We start from the raw sequence: 25,186 nt of genomic DNA, 5'->3' as shown, positions 1-25,186 counted from the left end.
GATGTCTCACATTTTCACTCTGTACTTGTGCATTCTCAAATGAATGGACTCTTAGAGACGGACCTTCAAAGGCATCTAATAAAGGTGCTGAATTGAATCAATGACACTAGACACAATTTTTGTGCTTTAGTCGTGTTAGGGTGTCTGCCACGTGGGTTACCTCTGCAGTGCCACGGAATTCTCTCAGCAAGCCTGACAGTTAGCAAACCTCATCAGTTCCACAGGACCAGGGAGAGACTGAGGCTCTTGTCTAAACCCACGAGAGGGCCAGGGTCTGAAACTGGGTGTTTCTCATTCAGAAGTCCTGCCCACTTTCTGCCACCCTCCACGGGCGCTTCTTAAGCTTTAGCATGCTCGGACTCACTGGAGGGGGGATTCCTGACACAGATAGTGGGGACCCAACCCCCAAGTTTCCAGTTCATACAAGTTTCTGGGTGATGCTGATGCTCCTGGCATGGGGATCCCATGTGAGAACCATTGTGCTATATTATTAAGAGCCGCAGGCGTGAAGATTTAGAGACATGTGAGAACATATGAGATAGAGGGACGCCCGGGTGGCTCAGGCAGTTGGACAGAGGACTCTGACTTTCAGCTCAGGTCACTATCTTAGGGTTGTGAGTTCCAGCCCCATGTGGGGTTCTGGGCTCAGCGGGGAGTCTGCTTGGGGATTCTCTCTCTCTTTGCCCCTCCTCCCTTGTGCCCTTTTTCTCTCTCAAAAATAAATAAATAAATAAATCTTAAAAAAAAAAAAGAATATATGGCAATGAGAATATAAGAAGCAAATCTCTGGACAGTTTAAGAAAGACCTCTTATGTTTTGGTTTTTTTTCTTTAAGATTTTATTTTTGAGTGATCTCTATACCCAATGTAGGGCTTGAACTCACAAGGCTGAGATCAAGAGTGACACGCCCTACCCAATGAGCCAGCTGGGCACCCCAGCTTTACCTTTAGAGCCACGAAACAGCTGAATGAGGTTGCCTCTTGGGAATGGTTCAGCTGTCAGGGACATTTAGATCTTGGGACTTAAAATGAGAAGTTGGCCCAGAGGACAGCTAAGGTCCCTTCTAACTATTAAACTGTCATGAGTGCCATAGACAAGCTACAGAGGGGCCAGAAGGGAGGGTCATTCTCTCCCCCTCCCCCCCACCACAGGAGGCCCTTCTCATTATGGCTACACTTCCATGTTTTAATTGTATTTGAGGATCTACAGTTGCCTTGGTAATGGCAATGAAGAAATGGTGAGAAAAATGGTTCCTTAGTTTAGGTAATATAGACTGACAGTTTATTGAAACACCACACAGGGACGAAAGGAATTTAAAGAAAACATTCATTCATTGTGAATTTATATTTCAGATTCTAAAATTTTATGACAATGATGATAAAATTTCCATTTAAAAAATCATAGCAGGTAAATCAGAAAAAATGGTGTTAACAATCTAAAAAGGCTACAATGTACAATTATTTCAATTTTTATTTCATAAGAACATAGAGAAAAAGTTTGAAGAAAAAATTATTTGCAAATATTTCAAAATAATGGCCACAAATATAACAAATTTAAGAGGAATGCTGCTTGAAATTTATTGTCTATTCTTTTGACCCTAAGAAGAAGAAAAATTAGTGTTTATTTCTACAATTTATCAACGAAAATAGAGTGTCACTTTTGACATTTAATTTAGTCTTTTTTATGTCACAGGAGCCCAATGAAGGATGATTCAAGTAACAGCACCATGGTACCACTTAAGGATTTAAGAGGAATCACCAGAGAGAACAATATTGGTGATATTGGTGGAAGGGGGTGGTAGAAAGATATAAAAAAGAAATAGATGTGTAATAAAATATCTGCCATAAGCATAAAACAATTCAGAAGAACTATTGCTTTTGTGGGCAGGGACTGTCTAAGGAAGTGAGGGCTCTCTCCATTGACTATCTTTTTTGGTCATTTGCTATTTGTTTTGTCTAGTTTGGGTTGGTTTGAAGCTTTTAGAAAATTAACAGAAGATTAGAGGGAACTTTCTAAAATCTTCGAATGAGAACTAAGAATTTTAATTTGATTAGAAGTAAGGGGAAGAAAACAAGCATTTCCTGAGCAGCTATCAAGTGCCCAACCCGTGTAAGGTTCTTAAAAGTCATTATACACCATTTCATTTGGCAACATGTGAGGTATGTGTGGTCTCGCCAGCACAAAGAGGTTCAATATTGATTTGTTCAAGGCTACTCAGATGGTAGGTGATGGAGGAAACAATTAAACCTCAAAGTGTCTGACTTCAAACGTACCATGGCATATCAGGTTCTCCATGTATCATAAATAATGTCGAATGCAGTGCTTCCTCGATAAGGTACCATTCCTCGGTATGGAAATTCAAATCGACTTTTTCTGTTTCTCTTCCTGGAAATTCTTGGATTCCATGACCACAGTAAATTCCCCTGCGATGTGTGGATTGTTTTTAAATTTGCAATATTCCTGACATAGGTATTTAGTTAAGATTTTAGCTATGGCTAGGAAGTGACTTCTAGTACTGCAGCCTACCACTCTGCTACTCTTTTGACCCCCACACTCCCAGTCCCACCTTTTCTGCTCACCTTTGTCAGTCCAGATTCTTGGAGAGGAGTTACTCCCACATGGATATCACATGAAGGAGCTTGGCTGTATCTTGCGTGTTATGGGGAGCCACAGAAGGATGTAATAAGATAATATTTATTACTTATACTATTAGCATAAGATAATATTTATGACTTATACTATTACTATTACTCCACAGGGAAGTAATAAGAACAGATTTGAACTTGGGAGAGCTGATTCTAAAGCCTGTACGGAGGATACTTCTTAAGAAAGACGAGATTGGAAGCAAAGATATCTGAGTAAGAGAAGACAGAGGGCTGAACCAGGACCACCCTGGTCAGTACAGAGAAAGGGGGACACGGTGAATAAATATTTAAGAGGTGCAGTTGCCAGGATGTGGTGATCAACTGAGGTATGAGGAGTCACAGATGACTTTAGGTCTTAGGCTTGTCCTGAATGTCATGAGTGCTGGCAACTGAGCTGGAGATACAGGAAGACGAGCAGGTGGTGGGGACAAAGAGATAATTAGCTCCGTTATAAACATCGTGAGTTTGATGTGTGTGTGGGACACCCAGGAAAGTGCCCAGAAAATAGTCCGATGTAGAGCTCAATAGAGCAGGAGAAGGGACCGGGCTATAAATATGGATGTGTGAGGTATCAGCCCAAAGATGATAACTGAGGCCACCAGCCTTAAAGAAGTAAGCAGAGAGATGGGACGCCTGGGTGGCTCAGTTGGTTAAGCAGCTGCCTTCGGCTCAGGTCATGATCCCAGCGTCCTGGGATCGAGTCCCATATCGGGCTCCTTGCTCCGCAGGGAGCCTGCTTCTTCATCTGACTCTGCCTTCCACTCTGTCTGCCTGTGCTCGCTCTCGCTCGCTCTCTCTGACAAATAAATAAAATCTTTAAAAAAAAAAAAAAAAGAAGTAAGCAGAGAAAAGGAGCCTTTGGGTAGACTGAGGAGGAAAAACTGGAGAAGGAAGAAAACCAAAGCCAGTGATGTGTGGAAGTCAAAGGGGAGAAGATTTCATGAAGAAAGCAATCAATAGTTTCAAAGGCGGTGGAGAGGTCAAGGAAAACGCAGATTGAAAAGACTCCATTGGGCTTGGCTATGTACAGGTTTTCATTGGCAATCTTTGCCATGAGCGCATGAGTAGAAGAAAAGAAGAGGTAAGTTGTTAAATATGGCCTAGATTGAAATGGTCTTATGGCCCATGCTCTTCAGCACTAGGTTTATTATGAACTCAAAGCAATGTGTTGTTTGTAACTGATACGTGACTAACTAAAGCCAGGGAGTGTCCTGTGGCAAGCAAGCCTCAGAACCTCATTTGCTAGAATCCCAGGCAGAAATACTCTTGATGTCTTCTATTAGGTTCTTAAAATGGCTTTTTATAAATGATAAGATGTGAAACTGAATCAATCCTAAGTGACAAGAGTAGGACTCACACATAAAATCCAATCACTCTGTCTTGTCTCTCACGGTCAAGAAACCCCTCTACATCTCTCTGGGCTCCTTCCTCATCCCACACGCTAACTGGTGTAAGTCCTGTTGATTCTACCTTCTAAATATCTCTCAAATCTATCACCTCTTCTCCATGCCCATTAGCACTATCTAATTCAAATTTCATTATTCCTCATCTGGGCTCTTGGTCCTCCTGCCCTAGGGGACATTTTCCTTCAGTTCCTGTAAGTCAGTGGAGACGAGACTATGCCTTATTCACACTTCTGTCTCTACCTTTAGCCTTTAGCACAATATCTGGCACATAATATATGCTCAGTAAATGTTGAGAGGCACGTATAAACAATGAATGTTATATTTAGGACTTTGGAGCCATATTCCTCAACACATGACAAGAGAAAAGTCACATATTAGTGAACCCAAGATATTCCTCTTCTCAAATAGGCTCTAATTACCAGCCAGTGCCAAGTAATTCTATTGCTTTAAGTAGCAGTTTTCTTTTTAATCCATGACTCTAGGTTAGTCATATGAAACCAGAGAAAAAATAAACATTTGGAACAATATTTTTTGCAAATCAACTGGAGTTTGAAGTTCCTTACTCATTTAGAAATACAATGGTAAGTTCTGCAACAACACAGATGGACCTAGAGGGTATAATGTTAAGGAAAATAGGCTAATAAGAGAATGACAAATATCATTCAATGTCACTCATATGTTGGATTTAAGAAACAGAAGAAATAAAAAAAAAGAGAGACACCCGAAAAAAACAGAGAACAACACCCTTAAGCAGAGAACAAACTGGTGGCTGCCAGAGGGGAGGCGGTGGGGGGATGGGGAAAATAGATAGAGGGGATCAAGAGTACAAAGAGTACACTTCCTTGCTGAACACTGAGAAATATGTGGAGTTGTTGAATCATTATATCATATCCTAAAATTAGTATAACATTGTGTATTAATTATACTTGAATAATTAAAAAAGAAAGACAGCCAACAAGACAATTCTGGTTGGTTTGATCTGAGATTGAATTTTTTTTTTTTTTTAGTATATGTGCTGCCGAAGCGAGCCCTTTTTTTTTTTTTAAAGAATGGTGCAAGCCAGGAAGGGCAGAAGGAGAAGGAGAGAGGGACTCTAAAGCAGGCTCCATGCTCAGTGCAGAGACCTTCATGGGCTTGATCTCACAACCCTGAGATCATGACGTGAGCCCAAATCAAGAGTGGGAGTCACCCAGGTGCCCCAACAGATTGACTAGTGAGCAAAGAAAGTTGTTTTTCTAAAGCAATTAAAGTGATCTGTGTATCTGTAACAGTTCTCCTACCTGTCTTGCTTGAGTAATATTGTTAGCATATATTACTTCTTGAGCTAGCAGAGTAAAGGCAGTGTGATGTACCCCAGCGACATATCAGCATGGTTTGGGACAAGAAAAGAGCCACTCCTTGCTACCAACAATCCTCCCTTCTGAATGTTAATCTTCTCCAATGGAATAAAGTTTTATTTGAAAATTGTAGACAGAGAGGCTCCTGGGTGGTTCAGTTGGATAAGTGTCTGACTTGGACTCAGGTCATGACCTCAGGGTCCTGGGATAGAGCCCCATGTTGGGTTACCTGCTTAGCATGGAGTTTGCTTCTCCCTCACCCTCTGCCCTCCCCACCGTTTGTGCTCTTTCTCAAATAAGTAAAATCTGAATGAAAGAAAGAAAGAGAGAGAGAAAGAGAGAAAAAGAAAGAGAGAGGAAGGAAGGAAGGAAGGAAATCACAGACTGAAACAGAGCTGGAAAGTTCTTTGGATGTGCATGACCAAGCCCAGCTGTCTTAGAGATGAAGACGTTCAAGTCCACAACTACTGATGTGTCTTGTCCTTGTGCCTTGTCCACAGTCCCTGGCTTATAGGGCTAGTCTGGGAGAGAAGTAACATCGTGTCATTCCTTACTCCTCATGGCCTTCATTGTGTTTTATCTTAGTTACTTTTTCTGTGTCTCTCTCACACAGAATGAAATGGGTAACACCCAGTAACAACCCCTGGATATTCTCCTGGGTACTTAATACAGTGCAAAATGTCCAACCAACACTGTTACTTTGCTAAATGGTTTCCTGTTCACATCTTAGCACCATTACGGCCATTCTGAACTATTCACTAGGTATTAATTCAGTTTTCTTTGTTGAAGCCGAATTTATATGATTATAGAGAATGGAGTCTTCTGATTTCTCCTCAAGTTTCTGCCCTTTTATAAAACCAAAATTTCTTCTGTGTGTGTGTGTTTTTTTAAAGATTTTATTTATTTATTTGAGAGAGAGAGAGAGCACACAGAGGAGAGTGTGAGGGAGAAGCAGACTCCTCGCTGAGCAGAGAACCTGATAAGGGGCTCGATCCCAGGACCCTGAGATCACAACCTGAGCCGAAGGTAGATACTTAACTAATTGAGTCTCCCAGAGGCCCCATAATAATACCATTTTAGATTAAAAGTAGGAAGCGGGGGAAAAAAAAACCCAGTAGAATATTTTGTATTAAAAGATTAAACTGACTGAATGTCAAAAGGAAAATATGATGTTCACAATGATTATAAAGTAAAAACTGAGAAAAAAAGTTGTGTAGTTACCTCCTTATTTATTGCTTCTGCTTTGACAAAATATCGAGCTAATTTTAATACATCACAATCGACAACTTTGGTCTCATTTCCTCTCTTCGTAAGTCGCTCTCACCCTTGGTGCTGTCTCACTGATTAAACGAAATGAAAATAACCCTGGAAAAAAATAGCTTCCATTTCTATACGTGAGTTAATTTTTGTCTGTGAGAAACATAAGAAAGACTGCCCACAAAATGCATGCCTACAGGGGCACCTGGGTGGCTCAGTGGGTTAAAGCCTCTGCCTTCAGCTCAGGTCCTGATCCCAGGGTCCTGGGATGGAGCCCCAAGTTGGGCTTTCTGCTCAGCAGGGAGCCTTGTTCCACCTCTCCCTCTACCTGTCTCTCTGCCTACTTGTGATCTCTGCCATCAAATAAATGAATAAAATCTTAAAAAAAAAAAAAAAGCATGCCTACACAAAGCCACTTCGAGTCTGTAAAGCTGAAGAAACACTGTCTAAGACCCTTTGACACAGGGAGCAAATCCTGACTCCACATAAATAGCACCTGCACTTACTCTGCTCCTACGCGGGCTCACCTCCCCACCATTATTATTCCAGATGACATAGTGAGATAGAGGGAACACTAATGTCCAGAATTGCAATTATTTTTCTAGATTCTGATTTTTCTGTTGACCATGTTGAGGAGACACAGAAAAGGACTTGTGAGGAAGAAATGCAGTGAATTCTGACTATTATGTGGCCCTCCCTGAGGCTGACTTGACTCTCCCAGACGGGATTTAGTTCCCAGAAGCAACGGAGAGAACTTGCTAAAGCCCCACATAAGGTTTCAGGCCCTTAGGGTGAGAGTTGAAGATGAATTTGTTTCAAAACGCATTTCTGTTGCTAATGATACCCGGTACGTCCGCTAGAAGATTTGGAGCTGGTGTATTTCTGCAAATTTGTCTTTTGTTTGGAAGAAGAGGCTCCTCCTCCGTTGGTAAATATTCTGTCCTCATATGTTTTTGAACTCTTTAAAGGGTTTACCTACATCTTTTATGGGAAGTAAATATTTCTCAATTCATTGAAAAAAAAAAAAGAAAGAAAACCACTCTATCACATGATAAGGGGGAAAATATTTTCTTTCCCCTTTCATTAAAAAAAAAAAAAAAAAAAAAAGCAAAACCCCAAACATAACAATGAATAATGAAAGGAAAACAGACGGAGCCGTTCCATTCCGTGGGGGAGGGGCAGAGTAGCTGGCGGGCACAGCTGCCACGCGTCTGGTGTCCCAATTCTTTCCTTTCCCATCCCTTTATTACTTACTGGACCAAGAATGTAGACAATTTGGGCTATGGTTGTTTTTGCGTTTTGGTTTCTCGACTTAATTCTATGGAGTGCTCTTTGCCCCCTGCCCTGAGTCCTCAGCTGAGAAGGTCACCTCAGTGTGCTGCAGGGAGCTACACAAGGGAGGCTCGCGTTCCTTTTCCAGTTCCACCTCTTCCCGTGAGGCCCTGGAAACTTGGAAGGGCTTGCGGTCTTAGCTGGAGCTGCTGTCACTGACTACCATAGACTGGGTGGCTTAAACAACAATTTCTCACAGTTCTAGAGTCTGGAAGGCCAAGATCGAGGTGTCAGCAGATTCAGCGACTGGTCAGAACCCTCTTCCTTTTGGCAGATGGCCACCTTCTTGCTGTCTCCTTACCTAGGGGGGAGAAAGAACTCTGGCCTCCTCACCTTCTGATAAGGGCATCATGAAAGCTAATCCCATCATGGGAGCTCTACGCTCCTGATCTCACTAAATCTATCTCCCAAAGGCCCTACCTCCTAATACCATCACAGTGGGTGTTTGGGAGTTTCATAGAGACGCAAACATTCAGTCTGTAGTGCTAGTATAATGCTTTTATCAAAATCATCACACCCTTTATGCCTATTTCAAGCATTTCTCACTGTGGCTTTCGTTGGGTATCAAATGACTACACGCTCACACACCAATACTGTGTGACCTTCAATGAGATACTATCAACTGTTAGTGTTTCCTTCCCAAATCCATACGTGAAAGCCCTAATCCCCACCTCCCCTCTTTGGAGGTAAGTTATTTGGGAAGTAATTAATTTAAATGCGGTCATGACTAGGAGACTCCCATGATAGGATTAGTGCCCTTATAAGATGGAGACAGAGATCTTCTCTGTCCAGGAGCAGGCACAGGAAGGGTCATGTGAGCACACAGTGAGTTGACTTCCACAAGCCAGTAAGAGAGGCCTCAGCAAAGACCAGCCATCTTGGTACCTTGACCCTGGGCTTCCAGCCTCCAGCACGGAGAGAAATAAACCTGTTGGCGAAGCTACCATGTCTATGGTATTTTGTTATAATAGCTTGAGCTGACAGGGATGCAATTCAATTCTCCTAAACTGAAAAGGCACAGAGAGCAGAGAAATAATGAAAGGTGATTCCTAAGGGAGTGCTTGGTTTGTTTCTGAACTTACAGAAGAATTCCTAGAAAAGAATATTATCCATCATAATATTGACTATTACAGATATGAAAAAAAAATTGTTCTATAAAACAGTACAATTATAATTTCCTCCAAATCTTCCATCAAACTATCACTTTTTCCTTTTTTACAAATGTGCATAGCTCTCGAGTTTCCTGATAGGCGATGGGCATTAGGGAGGGCACTTGAAGTAACAAGCGCGGGACGTTGTTTGCAACTGATGAATCACTGAATTCTGTCTCTGAAGCTAGCCATACAATCTTTGTGAATTAAATTGAATTTAAATAAAACATTTAAAAATAAATAAAAATTAAAAGTGTTGCTTATCTCTTTCAGCATGAACCTAACAATATATCTACATGGAGGCTCATTAAAAGTAGAATCACCATGTGGAATTCTATATCCTAACAAGTGACCTGCCGTTTCTTCTAAGAAAGTTGTGTGTTTTCTAGAAATTGCACCTCATATAGCTGAGATTTCTACATGGTAACATAGTAACAAAGGTTTGTGGGTTTTTTAAAAGATTTTATTTATTTATTTTGAGAGAGAGAGAGTGAGCGCAAGTCGGGGGAGGGTCAGAGGCAGAGGAGGCGAGAGAGAATCTCAAGCAGACTCCATGTTGAGCACAGAGCCTGACGTGGTGCTCTCTCCTACAACCATGAGATCATGAACTGAGCTGAAATCAAGAGTCAGATAACCTACTGAGCCACCAAGGTGTCCCACATGGTAACAAAGGCTTGTCAAGCTGCACATGCTCCTTCTGTGCTCAGGGGCAATGGTGTATTTATTAATACAGAAACTCCTATCCCATTGTGTCAGCCACTCATCCTTGCTAATGAAACATGATCTGCTACCATTATGGATTACGTGGTGTCAGGTCATCCAAAAGTGCTCACCAAAGATTTGCTGTTTATTAAATTTATTGAGAACTCTTACCCAAATTAGTGCTGCATTTTACACAGAGGGGAAAACGGAAATTCTGTCCAGAGGTTACACTAAGAGAATCCTGCGCTAGGAAGAGAATTTTCACCAGGATCTCCTGGGGCATGTGTTAAAAATGCATATTCTCTGATTTCAAGCCCAACATTTCTGCCCTAAGAGTGTGCCAGGACTCAGGGCGCCTGTTCTGTCTTCAGTTTAGGTCAGGCATCTGTTATTGGGCATCTGCCTTCGGTTCAGGTCATGATCCTGGGGTCTTGGGATCGAGCCCCACATCGGGCTCTCTGCTTGACAGGAAGCCTACTTCTCCCTCTCCCACTCCCCCTGCTTGTGTTCCCGCTCTCGCTGTGTTTATCTCTGTCAAATAAATAAACAATAAATAAATAAAATCTAAAAAAAAAAAAAAAAAGAATGGGCCAGGACAGAAGCCAAAAATATGGTTTAACAAGATCCATGGGCGATTCTGATGTCATTGATCCACTTTGAGAAATATATTGTAGTTGTATTGTGTCCTATCCCTAGTTTAGAAATCACACACCAAGAACCTATTCTGAGCAAGGTGGGTGAAGGCGATATTCTGAAGTTGGAGAACTTTGCTCTGTTTTCAATTAATTTTTTCTCTTTCCAGGCACTTTAGATGGCCTCACTATTGGGTTTCCATGAGGCTGACTTACCAAGCTCTAAGGATATTTTTTCATTCTTTTCTCTCTGCTCTCTAGCCAACGTTAAACCTCAGGTGTCATGTCCAAGATGGCAGCCAATTGTCTGATTAGCTATGCATGCCAAGGGGTTATAGGTAACCAATGCTTTAATGTATGATTCTCCTGGGTTTATGTTCATTTTAACAAAGGGCTTTAAGAAGTTGGGATGGTCCTTACCAGGGAGAAATCTCTACATTCTAAACTCCTAGATGCACCAGCAGTATAGCAGGGGAGGTAATTTTTGTCTGCTAGCCTCAATTCTCAGTAGGCCTCCTTGTAAAATCAACTCTGTTCCTAGGAATGTACAGGATTTCCTTTGCAGACTTATGTAGAAGTTGAAGAGGACAAGACTGACCACAAAAGGTATAGAGAGTGCCAAGTTCTTGTCTTCCAACTTTGCTGATTTGTGTTGATAGGATCAAACTAGGGAAAAAATTGGCTAACATAACCCAAATTCACCTGGCCTTAATATAATACTAACTTGAATCATAAAGCCAGTAGAAGAGTTTGTTGTGGGAAATATCTCTTTCCCGGAGGAGGCTGTTCAACTCATAATGGAGTGACCCAGTATCAGACATAGGAATTTGAGATCAGAAATCTCGCCCAGTGGTTCTGTTCTAACCCTCCTGGAGGCCGGATCCACACATCTTGGTGATCTAGCAGAGGAGAGAGGGTACAAGGTGAGTGACAAGAGGGCCTAGGATAAATCTGTCCTATTATGAGAAATAGCTCTGGGTTTTAAATCTGGCCCTACTGCTCATTAGCTGTGTGACCTTGGGGAAGTTACATAAACTCTTAGCCTCAGTCTACTATCTGTAAAATGGGAAGGACATTGATAGTAAACATTCAGTTCATATTTCTATTGCTATCATATTATCAATATTATTCTTAGCCATCCAGGGAAAAAGTAAGAAAGCTAAATTTGATGTTGGTATAGATCAGCCTCTCTGCTGGGGCAGAAGTAGAAAGGGTGAGAAAGTTTTGGTTATATGAGATACAATGATAAATAAGAGAGGCAGATTAAGAACTAATATGGCAGACTTTCCATTTTAGCATTCAGGACTAAGAATGGGTTCTCCCTTTCTGGAAACTTACGCGTAAGTGTGTCTTCCAGATCAGTCCTGCAGAAAGCTTGATGAACACTGTCAAGGACACACAGAACATGGCAAAGCTCAGGCACAGGTCGAAGGCTTGAAGGGTCAGGTGGTACTCTTCATAGTGCAGTGGGTCCACACAAGCTGATGGGAAGCTTGCATACGGAAAAGGAAAGGCAACTGCATAACCAACGTAATCAGTCCCTGCTATCCCTGAAAACGAGTAGAAGCAATATGGGCCAAGGAGAGCAGATTCCAAGGCTACAGCAAAATGAAGTGGACATCCCATCATGCTCAGAATCACAAAGATGAAACTAGCTTGCCACTGAAAATAAAACAAAAACAAAGCGTTACTTTGGGAACTGAATTCTTCAAAAGCTTTTCGGCAATATGAAGAAGGAAGATGTCAGGGATGAATCTCTTTTATTGGGAAGCTAAGGAGAAATGAATTACAACGTTCCCTTTTAGGTCTTTTGTTCGCCTCTTGAATCTACACTATGGAAGAATGACATATCAGCCAATTGGGCCAAAAATGAAATGAATTCCATTCAACAAACATGTGTTTATTTTGCTTGTATCATATGTTGACAGCCAGTCTGGGGTGGGAAAAACAAACAGGAGTACACAGGATCCTTGCCTTATCCTAGCACCTTGCTAATCAGGGAGGGCATGGTCCATGATTCAGCGGCACTGACAACCCCTGAATTTGTTAGAAATGTAGATTCTCACACCTCACCCGAATCTACTGAATCAGACTTTGCATTTTAACCAGATTCCCCAGTGATTCACACGTATATTCAAGTTTGAGCCACGGGAAGATCTATGATCAGATCAGGTAGTCTCTTTATACTATGGGATTACTTGGCTCCATACTATTGAAGTGCAAGATATCATGGACTTTTCATCCTTTTTTAGGGGGAGAAGGAACAGAGACGTTGGAAGGACATCCCAAACTGAGGAGGTGAGCCTTAAAAAAACATGCTTAAAAACAGAGGAACCCTACGGGTCCATTTATTCAAAATGAAATTCAAGAGCATTAACATGAGTGGTGTCCTTTCCAAATAAAAAAAAAAAAAAAAAAAAAAAAAAGAACACTTAAATATTTATAGTAATCACAGGAACTTGTAGAAAATGTTTGGAGAAGAAATCAGATAAAAATTACCCATGTAACACCCAGTTGACTCCTGAAACCCATTATAGTAAGGCATCAATTAGACAGAATTCGATGATAATTGGAAATCACGTTCTCTATGTTCCATCCTGAACTGGTAGAGATTTGACCTTGAAACCTATTCAATCATCCTCTTTGGTATCTGTATATTTACCAGGTAGCTCTTGGTCCACTCTTTGTGAGCCAACAGCAGAAGTATACCAGTTGTGAGGGCCTGTGAAAAGAAAATGGAAGAATAACACCCATGATAGAATGTACCTCTGGAAAGAGTTCAATCCGTCTCACAGTTTGACAACTTTATTATGAACTAGAAAGAACAGCAAATGGCTAAATGGATTTATGGCTCTGATCTGCTCCTCATCGGGGATGACAATGAGGCAAGGAAGCCATCAGTGTCATAAAGACATGATTCATACAAGCTCATTTTTTGATTTTCTGTGTTGTCTTTGCCATCGCAATTATAATCTTTACTACTGTTAGGTGTCACAGGCGTAAAAGCCTCACTTTATAACCCTCGCCATATGTTTTCGTTTGATTCATTGTCTATCGTTCATCTTTCTCACAAATTGTTAAAATTACAAATGGGAGGAACCAGAGAGGAAATGTCACAGAGCCCTGAAAACCCACCCAGCAATGGCATTATCTCTTCTTGTCTGCTTTTCTTTTCTTTCGAGATTCTGCAGCCTCAGCCTGCTGGTGGGATGCAAGTATGTGATTCCTGGTTCTCAAGTAACGAAGTTATAATTTGAGTGAATGCATGGTGAGACCTTAATCCTTCTGGGTACAGTGGTGTCCACAAGACATTGGTTTTTGTTGTTGTTGCTGTTGTTTTAGTCTCCTTTGAGGGGAAAAAGACCCAAAGTGCAGAATGAAAATAGTTAAAGGAGGGAATGGTGTCACTGGAATTGAGCAATATAAAATGGAAAAAAAAAAATTCTGGGCTCATCTCTGATTCAGCTCTGGGTCTGATGAAGACCTCTGTGCTCCCTGAGCTTGGAAACCGCTTATTTCTGACCCATAAATCATTTGTTCCTGGTCGAGGAACGCTTTGAGGTTGAAAGAAAACCAGGAAGAGATGTGTCTGAAACGAGATGTAGAATGAGGGCAGGACTAAGACTAGTTACAAATTAGGCTTTTGGCAGAGAAATAAATATGACTGTATGTATAGTATCAACCAATTTGACCGGAAAAATCCTTTTGTACCAATATGGTTTTGAGGTATGTTGCTTTCGTAGCTTCTGTGTCCACTCGGTATTTTTTGTGGTGGTGGTGGTGGTTGGTTGTTGATTGTTTTTTTGTTTTGTTTTGTTTGCTTTTCATTTTCCTAACACATTTTATTTTGAATGTCTGACTTCGAGAATGGGGGGTGGGGTGGGAGAAGCATACACGCGTCCACTCACACGAAACTTCTCGTGTGGCTACGGCTGAAATTCCAGACGTGGCATCGCCCACCCATAAAACTCCCGTGGATAAAAACAGAAGCATCTGTAGGCAAAGGAGGTTGGCTTGATTCTGCAAAAGGAAAGTTTCCAAGGGACCCTGCGGAGGTTGAGCTTGCATCAGAAGCAGACAAAACGGGAGCATTAGAAAGAGCCCCTGAGCTGGGCTGCGGAGCCTGGGGCAGGTCTCTGCTCAGGGAGGCAACGCGCTCTCACCCACACATCACTCCTTGGGAGAGAGCAGCCCTGGACCCAGCAGGAGAAGAGCGAAGGACACACTCCGGCGCTGGGGTAACTCCCAGTCCATAGCTGGCATGGCTAGGTGCCTCGATTCCAGGTTGCCTTAGCTACTTTGGCGTGAACCATCGCTTTCCTTTCAAAAGTTGAAAAATGTGGCGGGATGGCAGTGGCCTGTTATTTCTGTCATCGCTGCCAGCTTGAGTTTTGCTTTGTTTACACAAAACTTTGAAAAGATCTTTCACGGAGGAGGCTGGTGTATGAGTGCCATTCAGTAACCTGTGAAATCCACCCTGTGGACGGTGGTGGCTCAGGAGCGAGCACACCTATCTTTCCTGGTGTGCAGCCCCCCCACCCCACACACCGTGAGCCAGAGGGCAAGGTGTCCCCTGAGTCACAGCCTCCCTTTTCTTGCTTTCTTTTCCTCTTTTCTTCTCTCTCTCCCTCTTTTTTTTTTTTTTTTTTTTTTTTTAAAGACTTATTTATTGGGCATCTGGGTGGCTTAGCCCTGAAGCATCTGCCTTCGGCTCAGGTCATAATCCCAGGGTCCTGGGATAGAGCCCCGCATCCAGCCCCGGGCTCTGCTGGAAGCCTGTTTCTCCCTCTCCCACTCCCCCCACTTATGTTCCCTCTCTTGCTGTGTCTTTCTCTGTCAAATAAATAAAATAAAATCTTGAGAAGAAAAGATTTATGTATTTATTTGAGAAAGAGGGAGAGTGCCCAAGCACACATACATGTGAGCGGGCGTGGGCAGTGGGCAGAGGGGACGCGTCTCCATCAGACCCCCCTGCTGAGTGTGGAGCCCCGGATGCTGGGCTCCATGTCCCCACCCTGAGATGGGGACCTGAGCTAGAACCAAGAGTGTGACACAACTGTCTAAGCCACCCAGTCACCCTCTTTTTTTTTTTTTTTTTTAACCTTATACTTAGGAAGAGGGAAAAGAAGGTAAAAGGAAGAGTTTTGAGGGTATGGAAGAGAAGTCAAGTGGGAAAAGGAAATTCGAGAGGTAGTGTCTGAGAGGCAAGTGCTGGGTCCAGCGGGGCAGTCAGGTTTCAGGAAGGACCAGGAGGAGGTGCTTGGGGAGTATGAGCCTGGCCAGAAGGCCCGGGCCTGCACTCTCCACCCTTAGCTCTTTCTGACAGGCTAGCTTTCTGCTTCACAGGGCAGTTCCTGGGACTAGACTTGGGTTTTGTAAGAGGAGCTGCCAACACTGTACTTGCACGCTAATCATGAGCCCTCCCACGGAATCTTTAAATTGCCCACGTAAAGGACGCAGTTCCCAGAAGCGGATGAATTGAAGGAAGTGGGGAGCAGTCACAGTGGAAATAGAAACTTTCAGGGGAATCATTTTAATAGGCGCTAATTTATTCACTTACAAACATCTATTGTGGGTCTACGGCGAACAAGGGATGCGATAGGCACTCTGCCGACAGCATCATAACAGTTAACATTTACAGAGCGCTTACTGTATGCCAAGCATGACACTAAACACTTTCCATGTGTTAACTCATTTAATCCTTATAATGATGGGGATCTCCTGCTTTTTAAGTGAGCCACAGAGAGGCAAGTCAGGTGAGCAAGCTCACCAGGTAACAATGATAGGCACAGGGGTTCCAGCTTTTATTGGAATTTACAGTCCAGATGTGAACGTGATGAGAAGAACGTCCACCTATTGAGGCAAGAAAGAGTGAGTGCCTTCTATGTGAGAAGAGCCCAGTGATAAGATACCACTGCCGGGGGGGAAAGGTTGCGGATAAAAGCATTACCCCCCATGGGGGGAAACAGGAGTCGAAGCAGGTTTGAAGGATGGATGTGATTTCAGCAGAGGTGCCAAGGGGAAGGACAGCCTGAGTAACAGGTGCAAAGGTGGGAACACAGCAGGCAGGCTTGGTGGACAGTGAGGCAGGCTCCCCGATGCGGGACAAAGCTGGTTCTGGGCACAAAACCAGTAGAAAATCAGGCTTGAAAGCCATGTGGGGCCAGGTTGAAAAGGGCCTGGAAATTCAGGCTGACATATCTGAACTTTGTTTGGACAATGAAACAACACTGAAGGTTCTTGAAGAAGGAGTCGAACTGATGCAGTAGAGATTTAGAAAGCCGATGGTCACGTGCATGTTGGGTCCGGATGCAGGGAGGCCTAGGTGTCTCTGTAGGAACTTGGTCTTCAGACTTGGAATGAATTTTTTTCTTTGCTATTATATTTTCAAGACTTCACCTTTTTAAAGTAATCTCTATACCCAACATGGGGCTCAAACCCACAACCCTGAGATTAAGAGTCACACACTCCACTCACTGAGCCAGCCAGGTGCCCCCGATCCAAACTTTTTTTTTTAAACCTCTATCCATAGCAAGAAATATATTTTGCATCATGCCCAAGCCATAAATATATTATGTATGATACACTCTGGTTCTATTCTATTCTATCCTATCCATGTTTTATAAATGCTGCTAGCTACCCAATAGATTGATTTTAGAACTCATTAATGAATGGGTTCCCACAGTTTGGCTATTGAAGTTATCTAGGTGTAAAACCTGGGTGGGGTGGGAAGTGATAAGGAGTGGAGTGGGAAGTGGAGCACAGTGAGAATGAGAGGAAAGCATGCATAAAAATATGCTTCACAGGAAGAATAAAAGTTAGCTGGCAATGGACTAGATGCAATGGGGCTGAGGGTAGGTTGGTTTAGGGCACTGTTGCCCAGAGCACAGTCCTAGGACCAGCAGCGTTGGCATCCCTTGGAAACTTCGGAGATAGGCAGAGTCTCTGGCCCCCGCCCAGATTTACTGAACCAGAGGATACATTTTAACCAGATCCCCAGAGTGATTCTTATGGACATTACAGTTTGAGGAGGACTAGTTAAACCGGAGGGAAAGATTGAACTGGAAGCCACTCTAGGATTTGAAATTGGGTTCAGAGCCTGGAAAGTCAGGAGAAGAAATCATTGCTTATGGTGGTGAGATGATTTTGGGGGGACAAGCTGAGCTTAAAGAAGCCTAGGACATCTAGGGGTGCCTGGGTGGCTCAGTCCGTTAAGTGCCTGCCTTTGGCTCAGGTCATGATCTCGGGATCCTGGGATCGAGCCCCGTGTCACGCTCCCTACTCAGCAGGGAGTCTACTTCTCCCTCTTCCTCTGCCCCTTCCTCTCAGGTAAATAAATTAAAATGCTTAAAAATAATAATTTTAAAAAAAAAGGAAGTTTAGGCTACCCAAGTGAAAAACTGGCCATCAGGTGTCTGACAATCACAAAATTGTTGAAGCTGTAAGAAGCTTGAGTGATGGTGAAATCAAGTCCGTCCTCTGTCAGAGGAAGACACTGGGGCCCTTCTCCTAAGTTCCCGTCTCCAGGCAGGATTCTGGGTGCAGCACAGCTGCCTGCCACTAAGTCACTGGAGCTGCCAAGTCACGTTTTCCAGGATTCAAGTAGAGCTCAGTCCTTAAGGCTGTGTCTCCTGGCTCCATACTTGCTAGCAGCAGATGACTTTAAATCACCTAGCTCAGAAATTATAGGAAATCTGCTTATCATGTGGCTGTCAGAGGAGAGCTTGGAAAGTCTGAGGACCAATATTTATGAAGAATTTAGAAAGTCTGGAATGAAAGCATTGAACAAATACAAAATTCTGTAACATTTGTAAAAATCTATCTTTTGTAAGCCTCGAAAGAGATAAGGAGTCTCTTACAATTTGTCTTTCCACCAGAGGAAGATTCACTCTGCAGGCAAGTAGGAAGTGACTGGTAGGGGCGCCTGGGTGGCTCAGCTGGCTAAGTGTCCGAGTCTTGATTTTCGGCTCAAGTCATGATCTCAGGGCTGTAAGGTGGAGCCCCACATTGGCCTTGAGCTCAGCGGGGAGTCTGCTTGGGATTCTCTCTCTCCCCGCTCTGCCCTGCCCTCCACGTCCTCTCTCTCTCTCTCTCCCTCTCTCAACAAATAGATCTTTAAAAACAGAACAAGCAAACAAACAAAAGTGACCAGTAAAGAAGGTTGTGGAATGAGTCAGAGATCTTTGAAGTTGACCCTGATCAGATGGAGCTGTGACTTGCTAGGAAACGAAAAAAACCACATTGTTCCAAGCTTAGACATCATTAAAAGAGTGAACGTTCTTACTGTTTTTCTTCTCAAGAGGTTTTTTTTTCCCCCCTGCTTTAGTATAATACCAGCTTGACTTTTCATCTTTACAACCTAATCAGAGTTCAGTGGTGTGAGAAATTTTGTACAAGGGCATGGGACCCATTGACTTACTCAACCCTATTTACTGAACAGTATTTATCGAACACCTAGTCTATGACTCACTCTGTTCCAAGTGCTGCAGGTATAGCAGAAAACAAAAAGAAAAAAAAATCCCTACCCTTGTATAATATATGCTTTTTAGGGGGGAGGTATAAACAAACAATAAATAAGTATACTATATAGTATATTAGCTGGCAATAAGGGCCATGGGGAAAAGAATAGAACAGGGAATGAGAAATCGGGGATGCCAGGTGTGGGGGAGGTTTACAATTTTAAATCAGGTAATGAGGGTCATGAAGGAAGGCATCAAGGAGAAAGTGACATGACTTCAAAGAATTAAAGGAAGTTAAGGAACAAGCCATGTGTGGGGACAGGCTTCAGGCAGAGAACAAAGTGCAAAGGTCTTCAGGCAAATAACATACATTGGAATGTTTGAACACAACAAGGTGCACGTGTGATGGGTAAGTGGTGGGAGATGAGGTCCCGGAAGGTAACAAGATGGGGAACTTGGCTGCTCCTTGGGGAATAGAATGGGAAAATGAGCGGATGGCAAGAGGTTAGGAAGGAAGGGTTTGAACAGAAATTGGGCTCTAATGGGATTCAGGGTGGGTGGCCCCCAAATAGGAGACTTTAGCATGTTGATTATTTTGAATTAAAGTTTTTTAGGAAACAACAGATGCAAGAAGAACACTGACTCTCCTCTGTCCCCCTGAAAGCAGGAAATGAATTCCCCAGGTGAAGGGGTGCCCTCCCTGTACTGGAGGGTAGAAGTTTTCCTCCATCACAGCACAAACAAGAGGCATGGTATCAACTAGCATGTGTGTAGAACTTTAAAATTGGCAAAGCCCTTTATTTTACAAGCTTTGTTCAAATTTGGTCATTCTCACTGAACAACTCAGGGCGGATAGTGTCGCACAGACTCTCTTTACCTGCAAAATTCCTCATGTTCTAGGTAAAAGCAATGAAGAACTAGCTGCGTGAGGGTCCTGCTCTTGGCCATAAACCAAGAATGTCAGAGTCAGGACCTGAACGTAGGCCCCATCTCCCCCGTCTTACTTTTTGGATTCCAACTCCCCATACCTCAATCTCAAAATCAAATAGCTATCTACGATCTGTGTCCTGGACACAGATCTTGTCATTTCTCTGGGTCTAACCGATAAAACAGATAGTGGTGTAGAACAAGCCTATATTCAATAATTTTTTCTCCTAATCAAATCTCAGTCTCTATTGAATGTTCTATGATAGACAGCAGGGACAGACATAGAATTTAGAAAAAGGGACACAGAGTTGTACTCTAATTGTGGTTTTGTTTAACTTTGGGTCAGTTCTGAAGTCAGAGTTAAAAAAAATTAATAGAACAGAAAAATATCTGACTTCATTTCACACAGAATGCTAAATATTATTTTGTGAAACTTTTTGTTATAAAGATTTAGTTACATGTATTTATCAAAACCTATCTATTTACCTAGAAAGAATTATAGAGATGTATTTATGTACATTCTAGGTCCTGATGTAAAAGGTTTTCCTTACTCTGGGTCATCAATGGAAAGTGTGGCAGGTGCTTGGATAAATGTAATTGTCATCTTTGCATTCCTGTAGATTCTTTTTTTTTTTTTTTTTTAAGATTTTAGCTAATTATTTGACAGAGACGCAGGGAGAGAGGGAACAGAAGCAGGGGGAGTGGGAGAGGAAGAAGTAGGCTTCCTGCAGAGCAGGGAGCCCTATGCAGGACTTGATCCCAGGACCCTGGGATCATGACCTGAGCCGAAGGCAGACACTTAATGACTGAGCCACCTAGGCATCCCTCCAGTAGATGTTTTTTTTTTTTTTTTTATAAACATATATTTTTATCCCCAGGGGTACAGGTCTGTGAATCACCAGGTTTACACACTTCACAGCACTCACCAAAGCACATACCCTCCCCAATGTCCATAATCCCACCCCCTTCTCCCAAACCCCCTCCCCCCAGCAACCCTCAGTTTGTTTTGTGAGATTAAGAGTCACTTATGGTTTGTCTCCCTCCCAATCCCATCTTGTTTCATTTATTCTTCTCCTACCCACTTAAGCCTCCATGTTGCATCACCACTTCCTCATATCAGGGAGATCATATGATAGTTGTCTTTCTCTGCTTAACTTATTTCGCTAAGCATGATACGCTCTAGTTCCATCCATGTTGTCGCAAATGGCAAGATTTCATTTCTTTTGATGGCTGCATAGTATTCCATTGTGTATATATACCACATCTTCTTGATCCATTCATCTGTTGATGGACATCTAGGTTCTTTCCATAGTTTGGCTATTGTGGACATTGCTGCTATAAACATTCGGGTGCATGTGTCCCTTTGGATCACTACATTTGTATCTTTAGGGTAAATACCCAATAGCCTCCAGTAGATGTTTAATAAATATTTCTTTGAATGAATGTATGGCTTCAGGCAGGACATGGGGAAAAGAGCAGATGGGGAAGACTGGGGAGGTAGATGTAAAAGAATGTATTAAGAAAGAAAAAAAACCCAACAACACCATCCCACGCTTTCCTCGTTCATTTCCACACTCCCACCATTCTGCTTTCTCCATCTACTCACCATTCTTGAACCCCACTAGATGGAATTTTTAAAAAACTGAGACCTTTTGTTTGTTTCTTTTACCATTGCAACTCAAGCATGCAGTAGGCTGTCAATATATATTTATTTAATAAATAGATAAAAATGATATGTTCTAAGGTCTTACTTTTAGGTGATATCAAAGTTAAAGTTGGATTTTTTTTTTTTTTTAAGACTTAAAAGGTTGCCTTTCTTAAGAATGGTTACATTTAGGGGCACCTGGGTGACTTAGTCGGTTAACCGTCTACCTTTGGCTCAGGTCATGATCTCAGCGTCCTGGGATCGAGCCCCACCTAGGACTCCCTGCTTGGCGGGGAGCCTGCTTCTCCCTATGTCTCTGACAGCTGTTCCCCCTGCTTGCGCTCTCTCTGTATGTCAAATAAATAAATAAAATCTTAAAAAAAAAAAAAGAGTGGCTACATTTTAGTAGAAAACTAAAGATCCAAGGTTCTAAAGTTGAAATTCTCTAGTCTCTGATGGTGAATGTCAGGCATCACAAGAAACAATGAGAGAAGGATTTGTGGCAAGGCTCTGTAACTCCTCTTAAACCATACCACCATAGAAGACATCTATTCACAAGTCTAGATGTGTTCATTTCTTTGACCCAGAGAGCTGGGGTACCAGAACAACCCTTCACTGGTGCAGTCATTGGACTTGTACTTGGCCCATGTACCCTTTCCTAATGAACTGCGACGTTGGAGAGGTACTTCACCCAACCTCTTGAATGACTTTCAGTTCAAACAGTTGCTCACAAGGACAACTGTGGGAAAACTAAGATTTGGGGCTTGCAAATCGTGGATCAGGTCCACACACCTCAATGTTTCTAGGGAAAGCATTAGTCTGAAAATTATTTTCTTTGTTCTCCATTTTTACATGTTTTTATGGTTCACATTTTTTTCTAAATTCAAGTTTTACTGGAGAGATTTCAGTTTCTCAGAATACCAAGGTGAGAAGATTAAAAGAACTTTTAAGAATTTCTTGAACACCATTTCATTATAGTACACATGATGGTATATATGATAAAATGATATCAAGAAAGATTCTACATTTGAGAGGCAACAAATGGAAATCAACGTTCTACGGTAAATTCTAATTTTCTGTTGATTTTGGACTTCTCTGTATTGTTGGAAACCATGTTATTCTTTTTCTTCTTTCCCTCCCTTCTTTCTTCCTTCTCCCAATATATGTAATAAAATATTTTCCTACCAAAGCTCCATTCCAGATGGGGCAAGCAATCCAGACACTCCATCCCGTGAACCAAAGCTTGTAAGAAAAGATAGGGAAGAAAGTGATAACTCCAGAGACTACACTAAGAGCCCCCAGGGAAATGAGAATTTGGCCAGCAGCCTGGTGTAGGCTCTGCATTTTCCTCCGTGACTTGGTCCTCGATCTCAAAGATGTTTTGTTACCAAAACATGAGGGTATGTGAAGCCTCAGTAAACAGAAGTTTCTTAGAGACAGTAGCCATGACACATGTGGACTGTTGATCTACTTGGAAACAAGCTTCTGTTTGTTTCACCAAAGATAATAACATGTAATGAAATAATCCTTGACATAAATTTGGTACAATAAATTCTAATACTAGTTTTCTAAGAGAGTGAGTGAGTGAGAAAGAGAGAGAGAAATCATTCCTTGTTTTGGATTACCGCCTCCATTCCCTTCATTCTGCCCTGTGGTGGGGAGTGCCCACTTCCTGGCTTAATCAGATTCAAAGGCTTGCTGACTGAGCTAATTGTTTCTCAACTCAACCTGCCTGGCGGTTCCAGCATAAAGCCAACATCCTTTGTGCACAATAGATTCACATTCCCAGCACAATTTCCCACAAAACAAAGTAAAAATAAGCACTCTGATCACTTTTCATTATATTTAATTTAGATGATTTACAGCAAAAACAAGATCTCTCCCCATCTTTCAAAGTTCAATTCTACTACTATTATTTTTGAGTTTTTTGTACAGATTTTTGACATGGATTCATTCTCAAAGAGGCATAGGTTTCATTATGGAGTTCTGTCTTGTTTTCATGAAACCAGCTTTACCTTATGTTACTATTAATTCAATCATCAAGTAGAGGACAAAGATGGATGTGTATGTAGTTGTAAAATAAACTTTGAGGAGTAATTTATTAGTCGAATAAAATACAGATCTATAATCATTCTTGAATTATAATTCAAATTTTAGATGTTGGGCTTATGTACATTTAAGCAACTGTAGAAGTTGATTTCTTAATTTCTCACACATTTGAAAAAAGTGGTACGTATTTGCTTTCGACTCTTAGGACATGTTTTTCTGTATTAGGACAGTATCTTGAGAACACAGACCACTTTCTGAAGATATCTGAATAATTTTCCTGTTCAATATTAATGCCTAGTCCCTTAATGAGATGATGAAAACTAATTTTACGGATGGAAATATAGTGGTTTAGAGCATGGATTTTTGCATGAGACAGAGCTGGGATCCATTATCTGCCACGCATGTGACCTTGGGCAAGGGCAAGTTACCTAGCTTTCTAGGCCTGTTTCTTCATATGGGAATAAACCCAGTCTTTATCTCACCAGGTGGTGATTGAGAAAAGTAAATGAGGCAATACACGTGAAATGCTTAGCATGGAGCTCTGTATCATGGTCCTTTGCTTATTGCTACACAGGGCGGGCCATCTTTGGAGTTCTTTCAACATGGGACAGGAAGCTGTCATTACCGTTGCTTTTAGGGATCATCTTACCATCTTACTGCATCGTATGCAGCTCCCAAAGGACTCTTCCCTATTCAGTGAGGAGCGAAGCTGCTCTCAGATTCTCTGCTTTTTGTTTTTCTTTCTGTCTTTCTGCCTTTGGTAGCCATTCCACCGTGGGACCTCGATTTTGAAGCCATTGGTTTCCTGGATGTACAGGACCCAGGAAAGCAGCTCAGGCTTTCTGCTCTAGCTGTGATTTCCCATCTCCTCTCGACACCGCAGGAGTACATTCTCTCTCTCTGTCTTCCTCATGCCACTAGGTCGGTTCCACAAGGATAGAGGCCTTCCAAGCCTCACGCATCCCCTCAATGTGTAAGACGTTCCCAGTGCCTAGACCTGTGTCTGGCCCGGTGTAGATACTTAATACCCATTTGTTGAATTAATGAATGCCGGCTTTAGACCTTCCAGCTGGGCACTTGTGCCCACCACCCCCCACCCCCGCTGAGCTATGTGTCCGCCACACCACTGTGTGCCAATGCTCGTGTGTTCCTCTGTGACAGAGGGAATGGGTCTGGGCTGAAGAAAGACTTGTTTGTGTTAGTATTTGGTTTGGGCTGTTTTGACTTTTTCCTTTACTTTTTATCTCAAGGTTATAGCTACGTGACATGTCAATATACTGGGGGTCAGATCACTCTCCCCTGTTTGCATGTTTGGAAAATAAAGACTGTTGAAATACTCGTGTTAAACAGTACAAAGATGGCAAACAAGGAGAATATTTTGTGCTTTAATCTGAGGGGGCTTTTCTAGTGTTTGTAACCCTGACAGGCTAACCCCGACACCACCGGGGACTCACAAACCAGAGCGTACTGATGACTCGATGCGTCCCTGCCCCTTAATGGGACAAAGAGAAAGGACAGAGGTAGATTAGGGAATTCTCACTGGGCGTTTTCCCAGCCACCTCACGCAGGAACTATCCATTCTAATCTCCTCAAAGCATAGAGACTTTCAGGGAGGGCAGCTACCAGAAAAGAAGAGAAAGTCTC

At 42.3% G+C, this 25,186-nt stretch overlaps 1 protein-coding gene across 4 annotated transcripts; it reads right to left on the bottom strand.

The window, feature by feature from the left end:
- Positions 1-1,254: 1,254 nt before the first annotated feature.
- On the bottom strand, positions 1,255-22,893 carry TMEM212 (transmembrane protein 212). Of its 4 annotated transcripts, XR_014300180.1 has the most exons (6): positions 22,679-22,881; positions 13,125-13,184; positions 11,801-12,124; positions 2,580-2,649; positions 2,274-2,423; positions 1,255-1,597 (listed from the first exon to the last, which is right to left on the bottom strand). XR_014300180.1 is itself a non-coding variant. In XM_082689064.1 (5 exons), exons 1-4 carry the CDS (start codon positions 22,835-22,837, stop codon positions 2,626-2,628), a joined length of 567 nt encoding a protein of 188 aa, XP_082545190.1. In that variant the 5' UTR covers positions 22,838-22,881; the 3' UTR covers positions 1,255-2,423; positions 2,580-2,625. The 4 variants fall into 4 exon arrangements, 3 of the variants coding, with proteins under 3 accessions (XP_082545190.1, XP_082545191.1, XP_082545189.1); XM_082689064.1 differs by having other exon boundaries at positions 1,255-2,423; XM_082689065.1 differs by lacking the exon at positions 2,274-2,423.
- Between the last annotated feature and the right edge of the window lie 2,293 nt (positions 22,894-25,186).

Source organism: Mustela nivalis (assembly GCF_964662115.1).
Source record: "Mustela nivalis genome assembly, chromosome: 1".
Classification (NCBI taxonomy): domain Eukaryota; kingdom Metazoa; phylum Chordata; class Mammalia; order Carnivora; family Mustelidae; genus Mustela; species Mustela nivalis.
This window is presented reverse-complemented; position numbering and strand designations above follow the sequence as displayed.

Excerpts from the sequence above, each read along its gene's own strand:
- TMEM212 (XM_082689063.1), bottom strand. The coding sequence starts at position 22,837 with ATGCAGAGCCTACACCAGGCTGCTGGCCAAATTCTCATTTCCCTGGGG. Across the intron at positions 13,185-22,678 it reads CCATCTGGAATGGAGCTTTG|GCCCTCACAACTGGTATACT; the intron begins GTAGGAAAATAT and ends TTCTTTTCACAG. Across the intron at positions 12,125-13,124 it reads AGTGGACCAAGAGCTACCTG|TGGCAAGCTAGTTTCATCTT; the intron begins GTAAATATACAG and ends TTTTATTTTCAG.